The 27082-nt window shown below is 35.8% G+C and overlaps 1 protein-coding gene and 1 long non-coding RNA gene across 3 annotated transcripts; one reads left to right on the top strand and one right to left on the bottom strand.

The window, feature by feature from the left end:
* The first annotated feature begins 1706 nt into the window (after positions 1-1706).
* spata18 (spermatogenesis associated 18) lies at positions 1707-11012 on the top strand. Its single transcript, XM_048206688.1, has 12 exons — positions 1707-2220; positions 3713-3818; positions 3943-4058; positions 4217-4335; positions 4855-4950; positions 5859-5993; positions 6077-6308; positions 6467-6625; positions 7362-7537; positions 7767-7890; positions 8102-8167; positions 10867-11012. Exons 1-12 carry the CDS (start codon positions 2134-2136, stop codon positions 10921-10923), a joined length of 1473 nt encoding a protein of 490 aa, XP_048062645.1. The 5' UTR covers positions 1707-2133; the 3' UTR covers positions 10924-11012.
* LOC125278008 lies at positions 6168-9387 on the bottom strand. 2 transcript variants are annotated; one of them, XR_007187033.1, is made up of 4 exons: positions 8459-9387; positions 8088-8204; positions 7742-7956; positions 6168-6300 (listed from the first exon to the last, which is right to left on the bottom strand). It is a non-coding gene; the product is annotated as an uncharacterized LOC125278008 (long non-coding RNA). The 2 variants fall into 2 exon arrangements; XR_007187032.1 differs by having other exon boundaries at positions 8088-9387.
* Positions 11013-27082: the final 16070 nt, after the last annotated feature.

Here is a 27082-nt window from a genome sequence, read left to right as displayed (position 1 = left end):
TCATGTGTTAATGTATGACTCATGAAGAACTAAACCATTAATTAATGATTACTGCATCAGCAACTATGATGACTTCATGATACAGAGTCTATATGATTAATAGATTAAGTAATATATGAATTGCTATTGATTAAATGTTTCATGATGTATTAATTCCTTAACATACTTTATTAACTATAAGTTAATGTGTTAACTACCACAATGGTTTGAAGCCATGTATTTCAACTTCAAACTGTCTGCTTTAATTAAAGGGTTAGTTCACCAAAAAATGAAAATAATGTCATTTATTACTCACCCTCATGCCGTTCCACACCCGTAAGTCCTTCGTTAATCTTCGGATATTTAAAGATAAAGATATTTTTGTTGAAATCCGATGGCTCCGTGAGGCCTAGGGAGCAATGACATTTCCTCTCTGTACTAAAAACATATTTAAATCAGTTCATGTGAGTACAGTGGTTCAATAATAATATTATAAAGCGACGAGAATATTTTTGGTGCGCTAAAAAACAAAACAAAATAAGGACTTATATAGTGATGGCCGATTTCAAAACACTGCTTCAGGAAGCTTCGGAGCGCTATGAATCAGCGTGTCGAATCAGCGGTTCGGAGCACCAAAGTCACGTGAGTTCAGCAGTTTTGGCAGTTTAGTGACACGCGATCCGAATTCAACACAAAATATTCATAATGTTTTGAAATCGGCCATCACTATATAACACACTGATTCATTTATGCTCTGAAGCTTCCTGAAGCAGTGTTTTGAAATCGGCCATCACTATATAAGTTGTTTTTTTGTTTTTTGGCACACCAAAAATATTCTCGTCGTTTTATAATACTAATATTGAACCACTGTACTCACATGAACTGATTTAAATATGTTTTTAGTACCTTTATGGATCTTGAGAGAGGAAATGTCATTGCTGGTTATGCAGGCCTCACAGGAACGACATGAGGGTGAGTAATAAATGACAGAATTTTCATTTTTGGGTGAACTAACCCTTTAATGATTAATTAAAACCATTTTGATAGTTAACACATATTAACTTATTAACTTATAACTTATTAGTTAATAAAATATGTTAAGGAATTAATCATGAAACATTTAATTAATAGCAATTCCTATATTAATCTATTAATATAGACTCTATTAGTTGCTGATGCAGTAATCATTAATTAATGGTTTATTTCTTCATGAGTCATACATTAACACATGATTATCTGTGCATTAGTTATGAATTAATGAATTAATGCATATTAGTGCACCAGTATTGTAAAGTGTTACCAATAACACCCAACCCCCCGGTTTATTAATTGAATAAATAAAAAGAAAAACTACAGTAAACATGAAAATTATAACCTATTATATTTTAAAAGACAATATATGTGTTTTCTTTTAAAAGTATGAATTACCTTAATTTACAGAAAATGCTTTTAGGCCTACTGTAAAATATTGTTACAATTATAAAGATAAGCATTGCTTTATAAAAGTCATTTTTAATTTTTTAAGTCATCATGTGTACCTACATTGAGGTGTTTTATTTTCCATTTTATTTTATTATTGTTATTTTATATAAACGTAGGCCTATGTTTATTTAGTGTTTTGTGTGTTATTTACTAGGTCACAGTTGCTGGATAACTCAAGCAATAGCTGCAATGATATTTCCTTTTTATTTAATTTGTGATCACTTAAATGGCATGTATATGTGTCACGTGGTATAAAGTTAAATGACGGAAAATCAATTAAGGCACCTGCAAGAGAATGTAAATAAAGATCTTCCTGCACTTGACATCTGACACGCACTTTACAGTGTGAGATTTCATCACTGAGAACTGAGCTGCACCTTCAGAGAGACACTGAGTAACATAATAAGAGGCCGTGTTAAAAACAAAACAAAAAAACAGCTCATAGGGTTAGGGCTGTCCACATTGCGCTTATACAGCTATATTTCCTCAAACTGAGATGTGTAGCGAACCGTTGCTACAACTAAAAGCGCGTCCATGGTTTCGGTGAAAGTCAATTGTGTGAATGGTGGGCTTTTACTAGCAGTATAAATACAAAGCGCGCACCCGCGCTGCTGGATTAAGTGCACTGGGACGTCCTGAAGCAAGCAGGATTACAGCAGCAGATCTGCAGCGATGGCTGACACTTTACGAAGACTGGTCAACTCATCTTCGTACAGTGTTTTGCAGGACAAACTGGAAGCTTGGTACAAAGACTACCATGTAAGTCATCTTTACTTCAAACTGCACTAGTCTGTGACCAACCCATAGAGTTTTTTACAACAGACTTTACATTGTTTAGGTATTTATGTGTGTGATATCACGTGCACAAATTCAGGAGTTATTGATTCCAGATTGTAATATTTGATATTCTGTCTAGATTCTGTTTTCAACAATTGCATAAACTATTTAAATTTATCTGCTTTGAGGGTGGGGTTTAGCATAACTCAATATGCAGAGCAACCTACAGTTGTTAGACGGTCATAGTACCTGGAGCAGTAGCCTAGCATCCTGAATTTATGTGCTCAAGGGTGCATTGTGCTTATGCAGCAACAGACATGAGCAATATTTGCTTTATTGCATGCTTTTGCAGCAAAGTTTGGTTTCTATGGACGCTCGTTGTCAGGACAACGGCGACTCCATTCCTGGGCAGTTCTGATAGGCTGAGAGAAAACGTGCGCGCTCCCGACAGGCTTGTGTTATGAATGGAAGAACTTTAGGAGATTTTGCTTTTTTTTCATATGTTGTGAAATTTACAGTAAAATTATAGGAATTATATGTTATTTGAACCACACGTTTATGGGTCAGTGTTCTAATCTATCAAGTTACTCTTCAAAAATACGTTAAGAAATTAGTCAAATGAAATATCTTAAGAAGAGATTAATTCATTTTTTTCTGTGATAAACATGTTTTTAGTTCCCGAATTAAAGTAATTTAGATATTTTTGCGCGTCAAAAATAAATTCTGTTTGGTGTGTCAAAATTTTGGAAAAAGAGAAATGTAGTAGTTTGACAATCTTTTACTATTCAATCTAATATTTTACTTTTACTATGCTAAAATCAGTGTGACAAACGTTCAAAACCAGGTGCAACATGCAGAAATTCATTGTTGTCATTTGAAAGTTAAAAATAAGTTAAAGTTAAGTTAAATAGGTTAAAAATGTCCTCTTTTTTTACCTTAAAAATATTTGAAAACCATGTTTGCATTGTAAGAATTGAGGAGTGCAATATCTGATTCAGCACATTGTTGCAGACAGTTCAGGGGCACTCTATTTTCGCGTGCTAATTTTGCACTTAATATACTAAAAATTCATCTTTAGTACTTCTTAAGATAATCGTAAGAACATCTAAGTGTACTCAACTGTGCTATTTTGAGACACCATGAAAAATGACTTAAATGTGCTTTTAATATACTATCTCTGTATTTAAAAAATGTATTTAGTTACCATTTGTAGTACACTAAGGGCTCAAATGTACATTTTTTAAATACAGAGTAGTATATTAAAAGCACATTTTTCATGGTGTCTCAAAATAGCACAGTTGAGTACACTTAGATGTTCTTCAGATGATCTTAAGAAGTACTAAAGACGAATTTTTAGTATATTAAGTACAAAATTAGTGCACGAAAATAGAGCACTTTAAGTACATTATAGAAATGTACTTTTTTCACCTGGGATGTCTTATCTCATAACATCCTTTGGTCATATTTCTCTTAGGTGTTCTCTTGTGACCAGAACCTGAATAGGTGCTGTGAGCTGGTGGAGCTCACCTCTAAAATTCAGGGTCAATTGTTCACCATACTCAACCTTACAGCACAAGAGGGTAACAAACAGATTTGCTCTTCTCTTTACTCTCAGTATTTATGTACAATATTTAGTCTCATTCAGCTCTAGCTGACTGTTCAACAGTATGTTCAAGCAGATTCTCTGTTCTCGTTCTTCTTCAGGGGGACATTATTCAGGGGTTGACACACTGAAATCTCGCCTTTTACCATGGCTTGGCTCTTGCTTCACTATTGCAGCTTCATCTGTCTCTGCGGATACCAGCCTTAGCCTCATTCAGGTCAGCTGGACAACCAGTTGTTGTCTTTAAAATTGTTCCACATGTCATGTTTCATGAGTGAAATAATGATCCATGAGTGAAATAATGATCCTGAATCGCTATTCTTGCCCATTTGTATGTGTATCTTGGTGTTATATACTTTTGTATGTGCCGATCAGGAATCTGTGGAGAAAGATCGGAAGATTCGTGAACTGTCCTCAGCTCATGAGAGCGACTTGCAGACAATAGAAGACCGGCTGTGTTCTACACGTATGGAGTTGGATTCAGTTAAACAGGAGTCAGTATCAATTCTAGTAACAAGTCTAATCTAGATTAAAGCTGGCATTGGAATGAAAGTTATAGATTTTATTGTGAATGATTCATGAATTTTTTAATTCTTTTTTTTTTTTTGACCTTGTAATGTCTAATCAAGCAAAAACAAGACCTCTCTCTGGTGATGTATGCCAGACTTCTCTAATCAGTTAGTGCATTTAAACCTTGTCCTTCAACAATACACTACAAGCTTGTCCTCACCCTACCCTTTTATCTATTCCAATGATCAGTGACACTCGGATGAATGTCACAATACAGAAGGAAATATCTGTTGCTTCTTCTGTTTCATCATAATTTAGTTAGTTTCTTTAAAAATCCTTTATTTCCACTGGGAAAAAATAGCATACAATGAATTATCCATTACACAAAATTCATTTCTCTTAATACACAATACATCATAGTACAAAAAGGTTGCATTGTTACATTTTACACTTCATACAAATAAATAAAAAATAATTGATTGTGTTATTTTTTTTGTTTCCAGGCTTGCTGACACCCAGATTGAACTGGATTCCACAAAGAATAAATCTGCAACCACCCTGTTGGCCACAGAGGATGAAATACTACACCTAAAGGCAGAGTGAGTCAGAGTTGGTGAACTTTACTGAAATTTCTATTTATATTTTGGTGTATTTAACATTTAGACAGTTGTATGAGCTGTATGACTGCTGAGTGGCCAGTTGTGAACTAGAAGGTGAAATGATTGAGAATTCATTATTCATATTATGTTAAAGGTTAGTTCACCCAAAAATGAAAATTCTGTCATTAATTACTCACCCACATGTCGTTCCAAACCCGGAAGACCTTTGTTCATCTTCAGAACACAAATTAAGATATTTTTGATGAAATCCGAGAGCTCTCTGACCCCTTCATAGACAGTGATTTAATTACCAATTTCAAGGCCCAGAAAGGTAGTAAAGACATCATTAAAATAGTCCTACAGTGACTATAGTGGTTCAACCTTAATTTTATAAAGCGATGAGAATACTTATTGTGCGCAAAAACAAAAAAAAAATAACTAGTTTATTCAACAATTTCTTCTCTCTCCTGTTATTCTCCTACGCTGTTTACATTCAGCGCTTCCAGGTTCTACATCAAAATGCCGGCTCAGTATTGGCCGACGCTGTACACGTGAACAGAACGACGCATGCGTGTGATACTGATGCAGGAGCCGGCCAATATTGAGTTGGCGTTCTGACGTAGAATCTGGAAGTGCTACAAAGTAAATTGTTGAATAAAGTCGTTATTCACAATAATCACATGGACTATTTTAATGATGTCTTTACCTTTCTGAGCCTTGAAAGTGATAATTAAATTGCTGTCTATGAAAGGGTCAGAGAGCCCTCGGATTTCATCAAAAATATCTTAATTTGTGTTCTGAAGATGAACGAAGGTCTTACGGGTTCGGAACGACATGAGGGTGAGTAATTCATGACAGAATTTTCATTTTTGGATGAACTAACCCTTTAAATAATGTAATTGTGTCAGGCTGCGAGTTGCTCAAGATCAGGTTGATCTGTATAAGAGAAAGCTGGATGCACTTGATGACTATGAGAGGCAGATCAGAATCCTACGAGATGAGGTCTCATTCCTCACCGCTGAAAAAACTGTTCTACAGGAAAGGTACAGTTGACATGAAAACACCTTGTTGCTTAGTGCAAATGAGACTTAAGTAAGCCTTACATACTCTTTTAACTCACCTCCAGATTGGTCAGGAGCCGTTCACCTAGTCCTCTTCCAAGGCGGAGTCGCTCGGTTAGCCCTGTGAGGGGCGAGTCTCCTACACGCGCCCAGCTCACTAGTTCCTCTCGGCATGCACGGCTGGTCTCGCGTTTCTCAGACCTGTATGCCACAGAGAGACTGGACTCCCAAAGTCTCCTGCGCAGATACATTGACGACCTGGAAACAGTCCAGAGGATCCTTTTCATTGCTGTTGTGGTAAGAATAACTCTGGTTATTATCCATTACTATCTTGCAATAACTGCTAATGTAGGCTAGTAATAATGTTAAAAAGCCATAGAATGTATTAAAGAACATATCAGTTATACAGCATGGAAGATGCTGTATTGTAATTAATAATCTGTATTGTCCAACAGGAATCATTTCAGGCTGCTAAGATGGCCTATCGGCAGTTTAAAGCACGTGTGAGGAAGACACTTTCCTCTACTCATATTGGTCCTGAGAGTCTGGAGGATGCAGTGGTGGATTACATTGTGAGAAATCTGGATCTCTATGATGTGCAGACCAGCGTTAATGTATGTTTGACCATGGATGCAAACACTTTTTGTGATTAAAGATCCATCACACCAAGGACGATTACTATAAAGATATAGTTCTAAAAATCATTCTCAATATTAAAGAATAGCAAAGTCCATAGCTATAACGATAATAGCACGGAGAAACAATACAGCTGGAATCACTTTCAGAACAATTTTACCCAGCTGATGAAGGATAAAAACATTGACAGCCAATCAGAATCAATCCTGCTATAATGAGCTTGAGCATTTAAAGTGGCAGACAAGCATGCACTTAGAATAAACAGAATGATATCGTTCACTAGTGTGGTGATAACTATATCGATAATATAATTATTGTTATAGCTATCTTTAAAGCCTTTAGTATGGCAACCCTGAAATTCCTAATAAACACAAAAGTTTTTTTTATATTTTCTTATTGCTTTCATAAGTCAGAAATGACTTTTCTCTTTTTCTGTATATTTTGAGTAATTATTTTAGTATTTTTTATATTTTGTACTTTTAAAAATATTTCTATTTCAGTTTTAATTCCAGTAATTTTAGTTCTTCAACTTAAGGTAGCTGCAATAGCAACATTTCTGTTTTTTAAATGTAAGTTTTTTTTTTTTATCTCATATTATTATTTCAGCTTTATTTCAATTAATGAAAACAACACTGCTGTGTACATTTGAATGTAATTGTCTTTACTGTTGTTAAATAACAAATAAATGTAATTGTCTGATTTTCATCTATTTAGGACGTGATCAACACAATGAACGTAAACCCACGCATCTCTTTCCCTCCGGAGGTGGACTTTGTTCTGATCAGCAGCTTCATTAGGGAAGCATGTCGAATAGCATTTGCCATGCAAACTCTGGACCCACCCCTGGACCTGGCCTTCAGCTCAGATGGTGAACTCTACAGTGATGTTAAGTGAGTGGAGCTCATAAATCAGACACAGCAACATGTCTCAAGGGTCTTGAGATGCATCTTTAAAAGTTGAACTCGCAGTGTCTTTAAAATGCAGTGCACATTTTTTAAGATGCATGTTACACTGAGACTTTTACCAATGCTTCATGAGAAGAAAACAAAACATATTGAGAAACACACACAAACACACGTAAACCAGTGACTTACCCGTCACACTTTCTCTTCCTCTCAGGTACAGGCGCAGTTTTGACTCAGAGTTCACCGCTCCACTGGTGGCGTATCACGTGTGGCCTGCACTGTTGGAGGGAGACACTGTCATACTGAAAGGAGAGGCGGTCACTAGGAGAGGAGCTCTGGTATGTGGAGGCCATTTGGAGAAAATCAAGCAAAATAGCATTCATACTAGTCATGACGTACTCATACTACATAGAAAAGTAGGGGAAGAAAAGTTTTTGTGAATATTTTTGTTAATGTTTTTTAGTAAGTTTTATGAATTATTGTAAAATAATTATTAAATATAATGAATATGGATAGATATTTTGTGTGCATGTACATGTTTTTCTCTAGTGGAGAAGCAGGAGTCGTAGTTCCAGTCCTGTTCGCTCTCGTTCAGGAAGCCCCAGCCGCACATTTGTGAGTTTCTACTGAACATTTGAGTCTTCCAGTTCACCTAAAAATTGAAATTCTATCATCATTTCTCACCCACATGTTTGAAACTGTATGGTTTTCTTTCTTCTGTGGAACACAAAAGGTGTTGTTTATAGAAGAATGTCTAAGCTGCTGTTTTCTATACAATAAAAGTGAGACAATAAAAGCTTTCAGAAAAGATTTACAGTGAATAATGATTTAAGTCAGTCTGTTCCTCACACAAAGCTATCATATTGCTTCAGAAGAGTTGAAATATAGTGCACAAATTACACTCACCGGCCACTTTATTGGGTACACCTTGCTAGTACCGTGTTGGACCCCCTTTTGCCTTCAGGACGGCTTTAATTCATCATATATTCAACAAGGTGCTGGAAACATTTCTCAGAAATTTTGGTCCATATTGACACTATAGCATCATACAGATGCTGCAGATTTGTTGGCTGCACATCCATGATGCAAATCTCCCATTCCACCACATCCCAAAGGTGCTCTATTGGATTGGGATCTGGTGACTGTGGAGGCCATTTGAGTTTAGTGAACTCATTGTCACGATCAAGTAACCAGTTTGAGATGATTTGAGTTTTGTGACATGGCGCGTTATCCTGCTGGAAGTAGCCATCAGAAGATGGCTACATTGTACACTCATATAGAGATGGACAAATGGCATTTAAACACTGCTCAGTTGGTACTAAGGGGTCCAGCCTGAACCATAGATACAAGGCAGTATAGATCCATGCTTTCATGTCTTTTATGCTAAATTCTGAGTCTACTTTCTGAATGTCGCAGCAGAAATCAAGAATCGTCAGACGAGGCAACATTTTTCCAAACATCTATTGTCCAATATTGGTGAGCCCATGCGAATTGTAGCCTCAGTTTCCTGTTCTTATCTGACAGGAGTGTCAACCAGTGTGGTCTTCTGCTGCTGTAGGCCATCTGCTTCAAGGTTCGACATGTTGTGCATTCAGCTATGCTCTTCTGTAGGCCTTGGTTGTAAAAGTGGCTATTTGAGTTACTGTTGCCTTTCTATCAGCTCAAACCAGTCTGGCGTCAACAAGGCATTTTCACCCACAGACCTGCCGCTCACTGGATATTTTCTCTTTTTCGGTCCATTCTCTGTAAACCCTAGAGATGGTTGTGCATAGGGCTGTGACGGTGGCAAATTTTTACTACCGCGGTGGTAAATCACCAACAACCGCCGGTGTTGTGGTGGTGGGGTCCGAAGGGGGGGCGGGGTTTATTATATATATATATATATATATATATTTTATATGTTAGACTTGCGTTTCGCCGTCATTTTGATGGACAGGATCGTAAAAAAATCCATCATAATCAATATTAGCTACCCGTCATTTTAATTTTTATATTTTAATGATAAGACATTTTATTCACGAAATTACAGGATAAGCAAATAGGCATAGGCTTGCATTTATTTATACTATGAAAAGAAAGTTGATCAAAGACAAGCTGCGTCACTTTCAGTTTTCATCTTGAACTCTTGTCACGGATTGTGAGTGAATGCGATCATCATTTCCTCTTTACTACTGTAAACATGAATGAAAATAAAAAAAATATGTTGAAAGATACAGTAGCTTACCAAAATCTGTATCACGCCAGTTCAGTCACTTAAATCGCCTTTCATCCCTATTCTGATTCCCAGTTTGCACTTCAGAAGATCGCCCAAAAGCTTAAAAATGCTGCCTTCGGAGAATGCATTCCAAGGTAGGAAGGCACCAAGGCACATCCGAATCCAATGTTAGCTTTACTTCCTGTCTCCTGAGATACCTTCATCTAATTGATTTTTGAGGGCAGCATAAATGTATCCTTCGCTAAAAATTTATTTTTTTATCCGTTCTGTGACTAAAAAATAAATAATGGTGTCTGAAAGTTGCGTTTGGGGGTCAGTTTGTGTGTATATGTACGTTTTTAACCAAAGTTTTCTACTTTTGATGTAATTTCTAGTGAGAAATTACCATATAAATTACTAGTAATTAAATATTTTTCTTAGTTATCACCAAAACTTTGCTCTATTTTGCTGCTTCAGAACCTTTCCTAAATCAGTTTCATGAGGTACCTTTGTTTTCAAATGCTGCCTACAGAGTCATTCAGACGCAGCTCATGTTTACATGGCTAAATGCATTGAGTTGCTGCCATGTGATTGGCTGATTAGATATTTGCTTTAACGAGCAGTTGAACAGCTGTGCCTAATAAAATGGCCTTTAAGTGTATATGAACCATTTTTGTAGTACTTTTATGGTGTGTTTTTGCTCTTTGAAGCTTGACAACCGCTGGTACTCATGCAGTTTCATTGTTTGTAAGAGAACAGCTCAGACATTCTGCTACTTCTTTTGAAATCTCAGAACAAAGTAAATCATACAGGCTTGGAATTCGAGTAAATGATGACAGAATTGTGAACTATTTCTTTAACATTCCCAAAAGTAAACAAGGAAAACAATATGGTCCACAATGTAGTATATAGTCCACAATTCATTTTAGTTTAAGAATTAAGTTTTCTTCATATCTTTCTTGCACACGCTTCCTCACTGAGTCTGAGGGTTAGTACAATTTCTTTACAAATTCTTCCATTCTTCTCTGTGGATTTCTCTAAAAATTATTTCTGCTTTTTAATAAGAGGCATTTTGTGAGTGATTTTAAGCTGCATCCTTCTCTCTCTGTCTGTCTGTCAGATGCCCAGTCGTAGTCGAAGCCCTTCCCCTGGACGTCTCTCAAGTAGTCGACTTTAAAGTTTGATACCTGACCTCACTTCACACTGGATACAGGACCAAACAAAAGCAGAATAATCAAAACATAAAAAAAATATTTTTTTCAGCTTTAATGTAATCTTTTCTATGTGTGGGATGAACTAGAAACTAAGTGGAAAACAATTACCTTTACAAATGACTCAATACTTGTCATGTTTAAACAGAACACACTATTTACAAAAGAAACACCTCCACACTAAATTTCCTGAGAGGATTGCACTTGACAGCTAGTGGCCCAATATGATTAGCCAGTTAAAACTTAATTGTATTAGATCAGCACCATGCATATACATTATAACAAAGATATTATATATAGAAAGACAGTGCACTCATATTACCATGAATGGGAGAAAGTGCAACGCACAATATGGCAGAACAAGTCCCGCCTTTTAAATAAAAGAGCCAATCGCCAGTTGGTAAAGTCATTGTGTCACTGCAGACTTGCCTTAAAAGGACTTTGATTATAATGATTTGTGAAGAGAACAGCTCTCTAAATGTTAACATTTCACTCACTGAGTCTAATAGGACCATTGCACATACACATTACACGTTCAAAAGTTTGTGGTCAGTAAGATTTTTTTAATGAATATTTTTATTTAGCAAGGATGCATTAAATTGATCAAAAGTGACAGTGAAGACATTTATAATGTTACAAAAGATTTCTGTTTCAAATAAATCTTTCTATTTCTAAAAAATTATTACAGATTCCACAAAAATATTAAGCAGCTCAACTGTTCAATCAACATTGACAATAATAATAAATGTTTCTTGAGCAGCAAATCATCATATTAGAATGATTTCTGAAGGATCATGTGACACTGAAGACTGGTATAATGATGCTGAAAATTTAGCTTTGCCATCACAGAAATAAATTACATTTTTAATAGAACAGTTATAATAGACAGTTATAATAGACAGTTGTTTTAAATTGTATTTTAGTTTGACAATATTACTGTTTTTACTGTATTTTATCACATGGATGCAGCCTTGGTGAGCATAAGATAATTCTTTCAAAAGCATTTTAGAAAAATAACAGACACTAAACTTTTGAACGATAGTGTTTGAAGCAAAATACACTTGTTAAGGTGCTCTGCTTGTCTGTGATAACTGGACAAGTCCACTAAGGTGCTATTCTTTCTATTTTTTTTTTGTATGCGTTTTCATATATTTATGTGATTTGGATTTTTATCTCTACAGTAGGAATTAGGATCAAAGAGAAAATCTGTTGTCTTCTCAGTCACACCTGCACACCAGCACTTTTAAGAAAATTAATTGTATTGATAGCTGTATTTCTGTCATCACTCTTAAGTGCTGTTCGTGAAGTGTTTCTGCTGTCATTAATTTGTTTCTTCTAGTACATAATCTGTAGACTCTAAAATCATTTTTTACAGACTATTGAATGCATTTCCACTTTAAGGCCAGTGTAAATGTCAGTTTAATTATTATTTCCTAATGTTGGTGCTAATGTTTTCCTTCAATACTGAAGAATGGCCGGTGTATCAAACTGCAGTGTTTTGAATTTGTGGAATTCTAAGCTGTTCAAAGCCTCAGTTTCATAGTTTTAAGGTGCTCAGTCTATTTTGCAAATTGTCTCATGTTTAAGAGGTCTGTATCAAGTAAAGTACTTTTTCTGTTAACTCAAATCATTTATTAAATTTGTTTTAACAAACAAAAAAGGTGTGAGCATGAATCATCAGGAACCAGACCTTTAACTTATGGTTTAAGTGAAACTTTAGTTATTTTCATACAGTAAAATCATTTGTCTGAGTGTTCAAATAAAACACAAAAATGACTCAAGCAGTGGTCAAACCATTAATAAAATATTACATAGTTTTCCTTGAGTACTAAAAATGGATTATATAATAGAAGTCAAAGTTACATGAAAGATATGTTATAAATGACGTCATTATAACGTGAGCACAAAGGACATCTACTGTAGTTCAAACACATTATTCTGTCTACCCTCTTCCACGTGTCACCACTAGAGGACACTCACATTCTACTAAATTGAGGAGGATACAGATACATGAATGTTGCTGAATTCGACCCGCATACCAGTAAACTAACTTTTACCATATCTTTCTCTGGCAGAAATAGAGTATGCTAGTATGCGGTTCTGAATTCAGCATGTGTTTTGGTTCTGGAAGCACTCTCCATAATTTACACGTAGGCCTAAATTAATAGTTCTTTTGGAAAATCAGTACACTTTCAGAGACTCCAGCCATATTAGTAAAACATTTAAACATTGTTATTTTAGTATTATATACTATTAAAGTATTTATTAATACTTTACTGAATTAGCTTTTATTTTTACATTTTATTTTATTTATTTATTTTAGTAACTTATATAACTGACATATATAACATGAATCATGACTGGCTGTGCATTTCTGCAATTACACTGGCAATAATATGTGCACTAAACTTACTACCAGGTAATTTCAAAAGATTGCACAACATAAACAAAACATTACTGAGTGCACCTTTAAGTATTTTCAGCTGTAATATAAATAGAGGAAGAGGAAAAAAAATCAGGACATTTTCAAGAGTGGAGTAAAATAAATAGGCAGGCCATATGTGGTTACATGAGAGTGGATTGTGAGATGTACACACACACACACACACACACACAGAGAGAGAGAGAGTTCAAGCTACCAAGACACGCTGCACAGCCGTTTGCTGACTGCAAATAAAAGCTGCATTATAGTTACTATGGCGTTGGATAACCTCCTGCTGTTATAGGGTAAGACAGGATGAGAGAACAGCGAGCAATATAATTGCAGAATGACTGCAAGGCCAAGTCATACCAGCAAATTATAAAGCAGGGACCATGTAATATGGGTAGGCGCAGCATGAATACTTAGGGGCTACTTACCATTTTCCTGAAATAAACATGCTGTATTTTGCTCAGTGTCATGGAAATACCTGGAGTTATTTTGAGCACAGTTGCTGCCTGGACTCTCCTCTGTTTCTCTGGTTGCATTAAAGCAGATTGAGATCTGAGACCTCCAGCTGACCAAGGTTAGAAGTCTAAAGCCTGCATGCATAAAGAGCAGTATATGCTAAAATGCTCTTCATCATTCAAAGTATCACTGGTTTGGATAAACACTGGAAGATTTTAAATATAAAAATAGCAAGGAAAAACTAAGTGACCCCTTTGGATTTCTGAAACTGGTCATAAAATAACACTGATACCTTTATGGGGTTCACATGTAAATTGTGTTTTCAAAAACTATCTTTTTTGTTTAAAGGGTTAGTTCACCCAAAAATGAAAATTATGTCATTTATTACTCACCCTCATGTGGTTCTACACCTGTAAGACCTTCGTTCATCTTCAGAACACAAATTAAGATATTTTTGATGAAATCCGATGGCTCGGTGAGGCCTCTATTGCCAGCAATGTCACTGAACCTCTCAAGATCCAGAAACTCAAAACATATTTTAAAACAGTTTATGTGACTACAATGGTTCAACCTTAATATTATAAAGCGACAAAAATACTTTTTAGGTAGAAGGTAGAACCGCTGTAAATATGTTTTGAGTACCTTTCTGGATCTTGAGAGGTTTGGTGACATTGCTGTCAATGGAGGCCTCACTGAGCCATCGGATTTCATCAAAAATATCTTAATTTGTGTTCCGAAGATGAACAAAGGTCTTACGGGTGTGGAACGACATGAGGGTGAGTAATAAATAACATAATTTAAATTTTTGGGTGAACTAACCCTTTAACAAAAAGACTGGGTTAGTCTGGTGTTATAATATAAATACAATATAATTCTATATATAATTCTACTCTGTTTCTTATGTTTTTTTGTTGTTGTTTTTTTTGCTTTATTAAAGGTGCCCTATAATTAAATATTGAATTTATATTGGCATAGTTGAATAACAAGAGTTCAGTACATGGAAAAGACATACACTGAGTTTCAAACTCCATTGTTTCCTCCTTCTTATATAAATCTCATTTGTTTAAAAGACCTCCGAAGAACAGGCGAATCTCAACATAACACCGACTGTTACGTAACAGTCAGGGTGTACGCCCCCAGTATTTGCATATGCCAGCCCATGATCAAGGCATTGGACAAGGGCAGAACGTCTGGATGTGCACAGCTGAATCATCAGACTAGGTAAGCAAGCAAGAACAATAGTGGAAAATGGCAGATGGAGCAATAATAACTGACATGATCCATGATTACATGATATTTTTAGTGATGTTTGTGAATTGTCTTTCTAAATGTTTCGTTAGCATGTTGCTAATGTACTGTTAAATGTGGTTAAAGTTACCATTGTTTATTACTGTGTTCACGGAGACAAGAGAGCCGTCGCTATTTTCATTTTTAAACACTTGCAGTCTGTATAATTCCTAAACACAACTTCATTCTTTATAAATCTCTCCAACAGTGTGTAATGTTAGCTTTAGTCACGCAGCATAGCCTCAAACTCATTCAGAATCAAATGTAAACATCCAAATAAATACTATACTCACATGATCTGATGTATGCAAGCAGCATACATGACGAACATCTTGTAAAGATCCATTTTGAGGGTTATATTAGCTGTGTAAACTGTGTTTATACTGTTCAAGGCAAGCGCGAGCTCTGGGGGAGGGGGAGCGGGAGATTTAAAGGGGCCGCAACCTATATATCGGTGCATAGTTAATGATGACCCAAAATAGGCAGTTAAAAAAATGAATTAAAAAAAATCTATGGGGTATTTTGAGCTGAAACTTCACAGACACATTCAGGGGACACCTTTGACTTATATTACATCTTTTAAAAATAAGTTCTAGGGCACCTTTAAGATCATTTAGAGTGTTGATGCACTATAGGTTATAGTAAATCAGTTTAAGCCACTAGGTGGAGATCTTGCTTTAAGGCTGAGAAACTCTGCATGAACCTTGGGAGTCTAGTTTGTAGAATGAGACTGAAATAGTCACAGAATTATGATAAATAATAGGTTGTGTGCTCTGTAAAGTAAAAGCACAAGAAATAGAAGGGTGGAGAGGGAATGAAAGTTTGAGGCTTTTCCTTGAGTCTCCAAGTTCAAGGCCCTTCAGTCAGTTTCACATGAATGTGTATGAGAGTGTGTAATTGAATTAGAGGCTCATCCTCAAACTGACTGAGAATGACAGAGAGAGCAGGAGACTTCAAGGAAGATAAACAGCATAAATCTTTTGAATAATATCTTCTAGTTTCTTTGCAATTTTCTATATGTGGTGTTGCTTTCAAACACTGCACACTAATAGATTGTAGCTGATTGCAGTGTTCTGTTTCAGAATGCTGGACCGTTTTCATTGCTTGCTTTCCTGAGTTCATTAAGTCTTGATGGTGATGCCAGCAGTAGTGTGGAATCATTATTCACAACTGCTAATTAACACCAGGAAATCGCCACATGCTAATGAGCAGAATTGTTCGGTCAAGCTTGGCAACATCTCTTGGGCTTTTGCCAGGAGAGACTTAGAGAAAGAGAATAGCATGAAGACTGATGCAGTAATGCTTCAGGGTGATTAACAGGGCACAGAACGTGTTTACTGCAGATAGTAAAAATAGTCCATCATTATCAATCTAACCTCAAGAAAATCACTTTTAGGTTAAGCAATGATTTTATAGACCATGTAGTGTATGTCTGAAATAGCACAGTAGCATTCAGTATGGCTAAAGATGAAATTAATTTATTTCACTCAAAGATAACTGAAAGTTCATTGTACTTAATAGAAAAAGTAAACTCAATAACTGATTATATAAGCTGAACTTACTCTGAATGAGTGCAGCAGAGTTCTAGTTCCCAGCATGCTTTGCATCAGACTGCATAAGAGAATAAATGTTTAAATTAAGTGTTATTTTCTGCATTTTTGACATTAATATAGGTAGGAATATATTTTTCTTTAAGTGATAGTCTCTTGTTAGTTATATTAGCACATGCAAGTGCTATTGCTAGCTAGTAGCTAATTGTAAAATATTTGAATGAATATAATATTTATGATATCAAATTGTATGAGTTAGCTTAGTCAACATTTTAGTTAAATTTTAAGTTTCACTAACCCTTACAAAAATAATATATTCCAAGTTCATTTTATTAAGTATACTTTTCATCAAGTATATTTTTAAGTATACTTTATGTAGTAAGTCAATGTACTAGTAAATCAATGTACTAGTAATATAGTACTTGTAAGCATACTATTTCAATACTACTTTGGAAAAATTGGCCCACTTTTTAGAGTATAAAAGTAGCCTATACTTTTAAGTATACTTTAAGTGTAATAGTAGTAAACTTTGAGTACACAACTAGTTTACAACTATGTTTTTCATCCGTACTGCAACTATACTACAAGTCATCTTATAGGTATATGGATAGTTTACTAGTTAAATAATTGTAGCAATTTTTTTAAGTACACTTTGAAGTACACTCTCAGTAAACTACTAGTTTAAATTTTTATAGGCCTACTGCAAGTACTTGTAAGCTTTCTTTTCAAACAATGTTAAGTTTATTTGACAGTATGTAAAACTATGTGAAAATGTATTAATTGGCTACTCAATCAAAAGAGTAAACACAACTGCAAGACAAGTATACTTAGAATACATAATTATACTTTTAAGTATATCTCGATCAAAAGATTGAGTACAAGTATAGGCCAAATATACTTAGACTTTTCTGTCAGTATAAGTCAAGTATACTTAAATGAAATTTTAAGTATATTTCTGAGTACATAAAAAGTAGACTGAAAGAATCAGACTGCCAAAAGGTTTTATAATAATAATAATAATAATAATAATAATAAATGATTAAAAACATTTTATTATTTTAAAATAAAATGAAATTGAAGTCCAGTAAGTGTGGTTCAGTGAGGCAGAGTTCATATCATCCTCTCACATCTGGCTTGTGTTGATCGATTTAAGTAGTTATGTCTCCAGGCATGTGCAGAACCATTAGTCTTACAGATTCATTATATCCAGTGTTTGCCTATTGCTGTAAAAAAAAAATTCATGCCTATTAACTAGGATTTTGCATAGTGACACCAGCGGAGATTGATTTTATGTTATGTTGTTTAACTTGGCAGGTTTTCTGTGGGCTTTGGATCATGCATTTGGCTAAATACTTTAGTCTACAAGCCAAAGAGATGTGGGGAAGTGTGACCGTTAGATGCTTCAAACCACAGTTTATTCTGGAATGGTTTGAAAATGTTGAACATTTCTTAATGTTACATGTCACAATCCAGTGTTTATAGTAAGATAGATAGATGATCCTTCCCCTGGAGTTAGGTGAGGGCTGTTCAGGTGATCACACTCACCCATGTGCTAGCCTGAAACTGACACTTTTATCTTCTTTGTTTGTGTTCCTGCCTTTTCCATGAGGATCCATAGAAATATCCTTCCAGGAGGAATGTTTGGGATCTCCATGATGAAAACCGCAGCCCAAAGTATTCCTTCACCCAAAAGTCCAACTATAGTTTGCTGAGTTGAACTAGGGCGAACTGCTTTGATAGGGGTCGGGTGGAAAAGCTTGGTGTGGTTTGGTGTGGGTCAGTGGTGTCTGGGCTTATCAGGCCTGGATGGTCCGTTACACATCCAGTGGAATGTTTATCCAGTTGTGCTGTGGTTTGAGAGACAGGAGAACGTAACCGCAGAGACCTCCTGCTTGTTCACTGGAGGTACGCTCTGCAGGGGCCTGTAACTCACTCTGCTTTCCCAACACTGTATTGAAGGAGGGGGGGAAAGTATATAAGTGTGTTTAGGGACGTCCTCCCACTACCCTGCAAATAACGGTTCAACCGGGCATCCATCTACAGGTCTCCTTTCATCTATTCTTCCTGCCAAATAGATGAAAGTACTGCACCAGCCTTTAATCAAATGTCCAAATACTAGCGGTCGACTGATTCCTATAACCCATTTTTTGATTTATCAGACAATAGTTTTTCAAATCAATGTTGTTCAATATGTTACAAATTACCTTAGTCTTTCTAGGCAGCATAAAGGCTACAAGAGTCTCAAATATATAAAATTTGTGCAGCTCAAATTCCCAATAACAAAAACGACTAAGCGAAAATAACAAGAACAGCTTAAATTACATCCAATCTGTTCTTTCTTTTTGGTTATTTTAACCTTCCTTACAAAAGCTGTAGAGCAATAATATGAACTCATTCAGTTTTCCACAACGTATTATAATTTGAAATATAAATAATGCAAAAATAGGCATGTAACATTTAATTTTTGATTCTTTGAGATGCTCAAAGGTCATCATGACCTCATGATTGAAGCTACAGGTTAGTTGTGGTGTATGGCTGGTCAGTGGTGTGGTACTAACAGTGGATGGCGTTTGAAGCTGGGAGGTTGGATGTTTGTGGTTCAGCATGTGATAAACCCATTCAGACCTGAGGCCAAGTGCAGCACTCAGAGCTTCAAAGACTTTAAAGATCTATAGTCACCTCTTAAAACACAAACTAACGGCCACTTGAGACACATTTCCTGCCTCTCAGCCACTAGAACATTTTACACCTTTTTCACACACATTTTCTCTCAGATTTGGTTTGACAATACTTCTTCCTGATGTGATGGGCCTGTCTGGCCAGCATGAGAATAATATATCATTGATACATACGATAGATACTTCCTCTCATTTCCCGTAATTATAACATTATATCATATTAAAGCATTTTCTGAACTCGTTCAATGTTTAATTCTTAAAGGGATAGTTCACCCAAAAATGAAAATTATCCCATGATTTACTCACTCTCAAGCCATCCTAGGTGTATATGACTATCTTCTTTCAGATGAACACAATCAGAGATACATTTAAAAATATCCTTAGTCCTCCAAGCTTTATAATGGTAGTGAACAGGGGGCCGCGTTTTGAAGTCGAAAATAATGCATCCATACGACTCCAGTTAATAAAGACCTTCTGAAGTGAAGCGATGTGTTTTTGTAAGAAAAATATCCATATTTAAAACTTTATAAATTCAAATAACTAGCTTCTGGTGGACGACTTTGACTTCAAAACGTGGCCCCCCCATTCACTGCCATTATAAACCTTGGAGGACTAAGGATATTTTTAAATGTATCTCAGATTGTGTTCACCTGAAAGAAGATAGTGATATACACCTAGGATGGTTTGAGGGTGAGTAAATCATGGGATAATTTTCACTTTTGGGTGAACTATCTCTTTAACTCGAAAAAAGTTAGCACTCAACCTAACTCCCTCTATTTCTACTTTATCTCAAACTCTCAAAGGGGCATTTGATGTGTTTTGTGAGCTGTGTTGAGTGAGTTGTGTTCTGGCTGGCCATGATGGGAGTCATGAAAACTGGCTGAACTCCACCGTCCAGCTTTAACACATTCATATATCACTACACACTACAGTTACAGGTGACTGCACCTCATAATATAAATCACAAGTGATATAAAAATCAGGAAGGGATAAAAATCATGAAGGCAGGAGAGGACAGAGGGGATAAAGTCAGAATGTTATAGGGCAAAAAAGAGGACAAGAGAAAAGAAAAAAAATCCAATAACTAAAAGAATAAAAGAATATTCAAATTATGATTTCATGTTGGTAATGTACACACAGCACCCCATACTGACAGAAAAACACAGAATTGTTGACATTTTTTCAGATTTATTAAAAAAGAAAAACTGAAATATCACATGGTCCTAAGTATTCAGACCCTTTGCTCAGTATTTAGTAGAAGCACCCTTTTGATCTAATACAGCCATGAGTCTTTTTTGTGAAAGATGCAACAAGATTTTCACACCTGGATTCGGGGATCCTCTGCCATTCCTCCTTGCAGATCCTCTCCAGTTCTGACAGGTTGGATGGTAAACGTTGGTGGACAGCCATTTTTAGGTGCTCAATTGGGTTTAAGTCAGGGCTTTAAGTCAGGCCATTCAAGAACAGTCACGGAGTTGTTGCGAAGCCACTCCTTCTTTATTTTAGCTGTGTGCTTAGGGTCATTGTCTTGTTGGAAGGTAAACCTTCGGCCCAGTTTGAGGTCCTGAGCACTCTGGAGAAGGTTTTCATCCAGGATTTCCCTGTACTTGGCCGCATTCATCTTTCCCTCAATTGCAACCAGTCGTCCTGTCCCTGCAGCTGAAAAACACCCCCACAGCATGATGCTGCCACCACCATGCTTCACTACTGGGACTGTATTGGACAGGTGATGAGCAGTGCCTGGTTTTCTCCACACATACCGCTTAGAATTAAGGCCAAAAATTTCTATCTTGGTCTCATCAGACCAGAGAATCTTATTTCTCACCATCTTGGCAAACTCCATGCGGGCTTTCATGTGTCTATATATATATATATATTGTGATGTTAGAACCAATGGGATTGGCATCATTCACGTAAAACGTTATGTGATGTCTTTGCATCTTAGTTCAGATAAATTATTGAATATAGGCCTATGTTGTTACTAAAGTTGTCCACTAATATGAAAATGATTTCAGAATAAATTGAGGTGGCAGTAAAAATCCTGTCTAAATTATGTCTTTTAACTTTACACATCATTTTAAAAAAGTGGCTCTCACGAAAGCGTGCAGAAACACACAGCACCACTGTCTAGCACATTTTAACATAGAAAAACAAGTAAAAGGCAGCTCTGTGGAAAGTGAAAAAGTGTTCTGTGATTTTTTTTTATTTTATTTTTTTTTTTAGATTTTTGCTGTTTTTGTCTGGATTTATACAGGACAGTACAAAGAGCAGACAGGAAGTGTGCGAGTAAGAAAGGGGATGGGATCATAAATGATGCCCACAAGGCTATTGGCTGCGACTTAAATGTGTTTTAATTGTTCTTCTATGTATACCTGCACAGAACCATGTATAATGTAACTGGCTCTGGCCCATAGTATAGCGAGAGACATTTATGAGACACTTTTGTGTGTTACCTATGTCTTGGCATGCTATTCCTGACTGAGGTAATGTGTAGCTGGATTACAAACACATATTCCCACAAACACATTGAACAAAGTCCCTCCAGCTCCATAGGCCCGTTAAATCCATCTGGTGCAGTTCTACTGAGTGACCACTGAACTACAGTATATGACTAACAGGAGAATTGACAACATAAGGTCACGAGGTTATATCAAACATCAGCCAAGACATCTTAGCTTACATTATTAATGCAAGACAAGTTGTCCCAGTGAACAAAAGCCCAATTACCCATGACATTACAACTGTCCGGTCCAGCGATGTCATGGTCCAACCCCTCCGCAGAGACATGGGCGCATTATTTCCTCTCAACAAAGGTCGATATCTTTCAGAAAATATAAAATCTTTGGTCACACTCTGGTTTTTATGGTCAAACGTTCTCAGTCATGTTTTGTAGTCATTTCACATCTGCTAGTATTCACAAGGCTTTAGTGTTCATTTAGCCACCTTTTCTGGAAATGCCCATCCAGTTGCTCATGTGCTGAAGAGCTTTGAGGCTGCTGGACGGTTTCTATTAACTAGAAAAGGGGCTGTAACAGAAAAAGAGATCTGTCACAGGGCCGTGACTTTTATAGGAATGTTTCTTCTTTCCATTTGTCACACCTCAAAGTTCCAAGTTCCTCATTCAAAAGAAATGGATGAAAGACGACTAGCTTGGCTTCAACTGTGAAGAGAATCTGAAAAAAGGTTTAAAAAAAGTTCCTAGACCATAGCTGGGAAATCATTAAATAAATATTTTGGATTAAAATTTGGCTAAATTGTATGCCATATAGTGAAACAGGAGAAGGGGCCATGTTTCTCGCAAACCTGTTGTTTACACATCGTTAAAAAGGTTAAAATGGGGAAATAGCAATGTTTCCTAACAGACAAATAAAAAAAGTATGTCCAGTGCACCTCATGAGGCCTCAAGCAGGACATGCTTCAATGGGAAAGCTACATGTGTAGTGGTTTAGACCAGAGGTTTTTAGGTCCCCAGGGGGCTACAAGAGGGGGGTCCACAGAAAATCTGGTGAAAAAAAAAAAAAAAAAAGTTTATAAAAAAATTTTTTTCCCTAGATTTTTTGTAAATATTTTTTAAGTGTTTACAAATTAAGTGTTTTTAACACAATAATAGTCAAACAGTATTATTTTGTTGATAAATTTGTTTAATTTTTCATTTTACATTTTAAAAACTGAAGGGAAATCATATGATGGTATAAATTAATGTGATTAATTGTGATTATCTTATTCAAATTAACAGAGATAGATTTTTACAGTAAGAAAAGCAAATAGCATTAATCAACAGTGTTCATCTCTCCTTTTTTTCTAATTTACTATCATTACAAAATATACAACAATTTAAGATGGATAATAAACTTAACATGAAAGTGTTATTTCACCCAAAAATGAAATTCTGTCATTAATTACTCACCCCCATGTCGTTCCAAACATCAAACCTGTAAGACCTTCGTTCATCTTCAGAACACAAATTACGATATTTTTGATGAAATCCGAGAGTTTTTTTTTTAATCTACCATAGAAAGCAATGAAATTACCACATTCAAGGTCCAGAGAAGTAGTAAAGACAGGTTGAACCACTGTTGTCACGTTCGCTATTTTAACAATGTCTTTACTACTTTTCTGGATCTTAAATGTGGTAATTTCATTGTTTTCTATGGGAGATAAAAAAAAAAAAAAAAACTCTCAGATTTCATCAAAAAGATCTTCATTTGTGTTCTTCATTGTGGTCTTATGGGTTTGGAATGACATTTATAATTTCTTATTTCTTGGGCTTCACTTTTTGACTTTCTCTGTGTCTTGGGATTTTTCCATTGCACATCATGTATCCACCTAGACAAAACAAGAAGTAGTAGTCCTTGGACACACTGACACTCTCACACGTAACCAGAAGTTGAAGACAGACACGCATTTATGCACATACATTTCTTATTTGTTATTATATTTTGTGAAATGCCATACATATTAAGGTTTGATTTTTAAGTCGTATGATTGGATGCTCAAGCCATGCTGGAGATTGTTGTTTGACCTATGTCTATAAATATGAGCCTTCTTCCTGAATAAATCTGAGAATGCTTTGTACCACACTTGATCTGTGTCTGCTTGGTCATTCTCCCGAGATGTCTCGTGCTACTGCTGCCACACATCACAGGGGTTGAGGAGCCTTTTTCTAAACTGATGACTGGGATTACAAATATTCTACCTATTATTGAGATTTTTATCTAACAGAGGGTGAGTAATTAATGACAGAAATTTCATTTTTGATTGAACCAACCCTTTAAACTGTTAATATCCAGGTTTAAATGAAAAGTTTTCAATGTGGTCTTAGATTTTTGGACCTCACTATATATGTAAAATAAAATGAAATACAGACAAAGGGAAACAGAGATAATTGTGGGTAGCTCTAAATGATTTAATGTTGACTGCAGCTTATTGGGACACATGAGCAGTCAGCAGTGCACATCGAGGTAGGTAACCCAACATAGAGCCACAGACCAAACAAAACTTGTTGCACATGATTGCAGTTAGCACTGGCCCCTCACCGCTGCCCTTATAAGAAACATATGAAGAATTATGATGATGGGAAAAACAGAGGTGCGTTAGTGAGCCATGCTGCAGTGGGGAGGGTGAGCGGGTTTGTCCAGGTGTGAGTCTCTCTATTTCATAGAGCTCAAGAGACTTTTTAGTTAACAGGCTGATTTGATCCTTGCACGGAAAGCAGAGGACAAAGCTCTGTTATGGTGCACTCCAAATCCCTCTCTAATACCAATTATGTTTCTGAAAAATACAGTTCGTACACTGAGGATGGTGATAAAAAGAAGAAAGAAATGACTAGAGATGAATTTGGTCACTGAGGAGGGAGTGCAGACATTACAAGCCACAGTCAGAGCCACTGACAGAGTTACAGCAACATAACTTTATGGCCCAGCTGCAATAGCAATTGTTCAAAATTAAACACTTGAACACATACAACAATAATTATAACTTTTGTACTGAAATGTACACGGATAAAAAACTAAATTACAGATTGAATACTTCACATTATACACTATTACTTTTTTTTTTTATATTAAAGGTGCCCTAGATTCAAAAATTGAATTTACCTCGGCATAGTTAAATAACAAGAGTTCAGTACATGGAAAAGACATACAGTGAGTCTCAAACTCCATTGTTTCCTCCTTCTTATATAAATCTCATTTGTTTAAAAGACCACAGAATCTCAACATAACACCGACTGTTACGTAACAGTCGGGGTGTACGCCCCCAATATTTGCATATGCCAGCCCATGTTCCCAACATTATGAAAGGCATTAGACAACGGCAGCCAGTATTAACATCTGGATGTGCACAGCCGAATCATCAGACTAGGTAAGAAAGCAAGGATAATAGCAAAAAATGGCAGATGGAGCAATAATAACTGACATGATTCATGATATCATGATATTTTTAGTGATATTTGTAAATTGTCTTTCTAAATGTTTCGTTAGCATGTTGCTAATGTACTGTTAAATGTGGTTAAAGTTCCCATCGTTTCTTACTGTATTCATGGAGACAAGAGCTGTCACTATTTTCATTTTTAAACACTTGCAGTCTGTATAATGCATAAACACAACTTCATTCTTTATAAATCTCTCCAACAGTGTAGCATTAGCCGTTAGCCACGGAGCATAGCCTCAAATTCATTCAGAATCAATGTAAACATCAAAATAAACACTGTACTTACGCGATTAGACATGCTGCATGACGAACACTTTGTAAAGATCCATTTTGAGGGTTATATTAGCTGTTTGAATTTTTTTTTTTTATGTTGTTTAAGGCAAGCGCGAGCTCTTGGGGCATGGAGCACGAGATTTAAAGGGCCACACACCCTGAATCGGCTCATTTCTAATTATGCCGCAAAATAGGCAGTTAAAAAAATGAATTAAAAAAAATCTATGGGGTATTTTGAGCTGAAACTTCACAGACACATTCAGGGGACACATTAGACTTATATTACATCTTTTTTTTTTTTTTTTTAAAGTTCTAGGGCACCTTTAAATGAAACAGAAGGCATCATTCCACAATTTCAAACAATAGTACGCTATATTATCTTCACATCACCTTATCACAATCCAATTATCCTCTTGAAAATAAACGTTATTTTGCATTTTTAATCAAGTTTTGTGTAAAAAATATTTTCCAGTCATATAATGAATCATACTGGAATTGGAAGGTCATTGAGATCATTGCATTTAATACAGGATTCCATGCATCATTATTACTGCACATTTTGGCAAGTGTAGTCTGGCTAAGTCTCCACTCTAAATCACACAGGTCTTCATATGTGTAAGCAAGATGATTTAAATGATTTCAGAAGTTAAAAAGAGTTTATTTATAAGAGTTTGTTTATTTATTTATGAGTCTGTTTATTTATAGAATTTTAACTATATATGGTAAATGTGCAGTTTAAAGCAGAAATATGAACAAAATGTAGTATTTTCCAAGTAACACTGTGAAAGTGTTTAACAGCATAGAGTAAAAGGCAAAAAACCCAACACATTCAATGGCTGTATAACTCATTCAGCATTCACCAAGCTACTTCACACCGATTAAAAAAACACGTGTACATTTTATTGGAATTAAGCACATTTAAACGAGTAAATTAAACACTACCCTGCAGAAAAAACACTTTTTTTTCTAAAATCATACAGAAACCACATGACTAATGAGCTGTTATAAAAAAGCACAAAACAGTGATGGTTAGTTAGCCTTTTGTATAATTTCTGTTTATTTCATGTTCTTGGTTGTACTTTGGTCTTCCACATGAAAGAATCAAAGGATCTTAATGGTAATGATCTTGCTCTTGTCACAGCACACCACACACAACATGTATTACAGATGACAATTCTAGGCACTTAAAAAGCTTTATGGTCTCACAATAAACAGCCTTATTAAATTTATAGCACTAAGGCTCCATGTTGTGGTTGCTGATGCTAATTTTAGGGTTCATGGTTTGTTTCGGGTCCATTTTTCCCAGCATTAGACTCAGATCTGTGAGAATGAATCAAATTGTTTTGGTTTTGTTTGTTATAGGTTAGAGATTACGAGCTTTCATTTACACTGACCACAGCAAAGAACCAGTAGGAGATAGAGAGGGAGAGAGAGGGAGTCAGACTGAAACAATGACCATGTTTACATGCACATCATCCATACTCTGGTTAAACCTTTCTTCTAAAAACATTTAAATGTT

Source organism: Megalobrama amblycephala, linkage group LG11, assembly GCF_018812025.1.
Source record: "Megalobrama amblycephala isolate DHTTF-2021 linkage group LG11, ASM1881202v1, whole genome shotgun sequence".
Lineage (NCBI taxonomy): Eukaryota > Metazoa > Chordata > Actinopteri > Cypriniformes > Xenocyprididae > Megalobrama > Megalobrama amblycephala.
The sequence above is the reverse complement of the archived record's forward strand: the minus strand, read 5'-3'. Positions and strand labels throughout refer to the sequence as shown.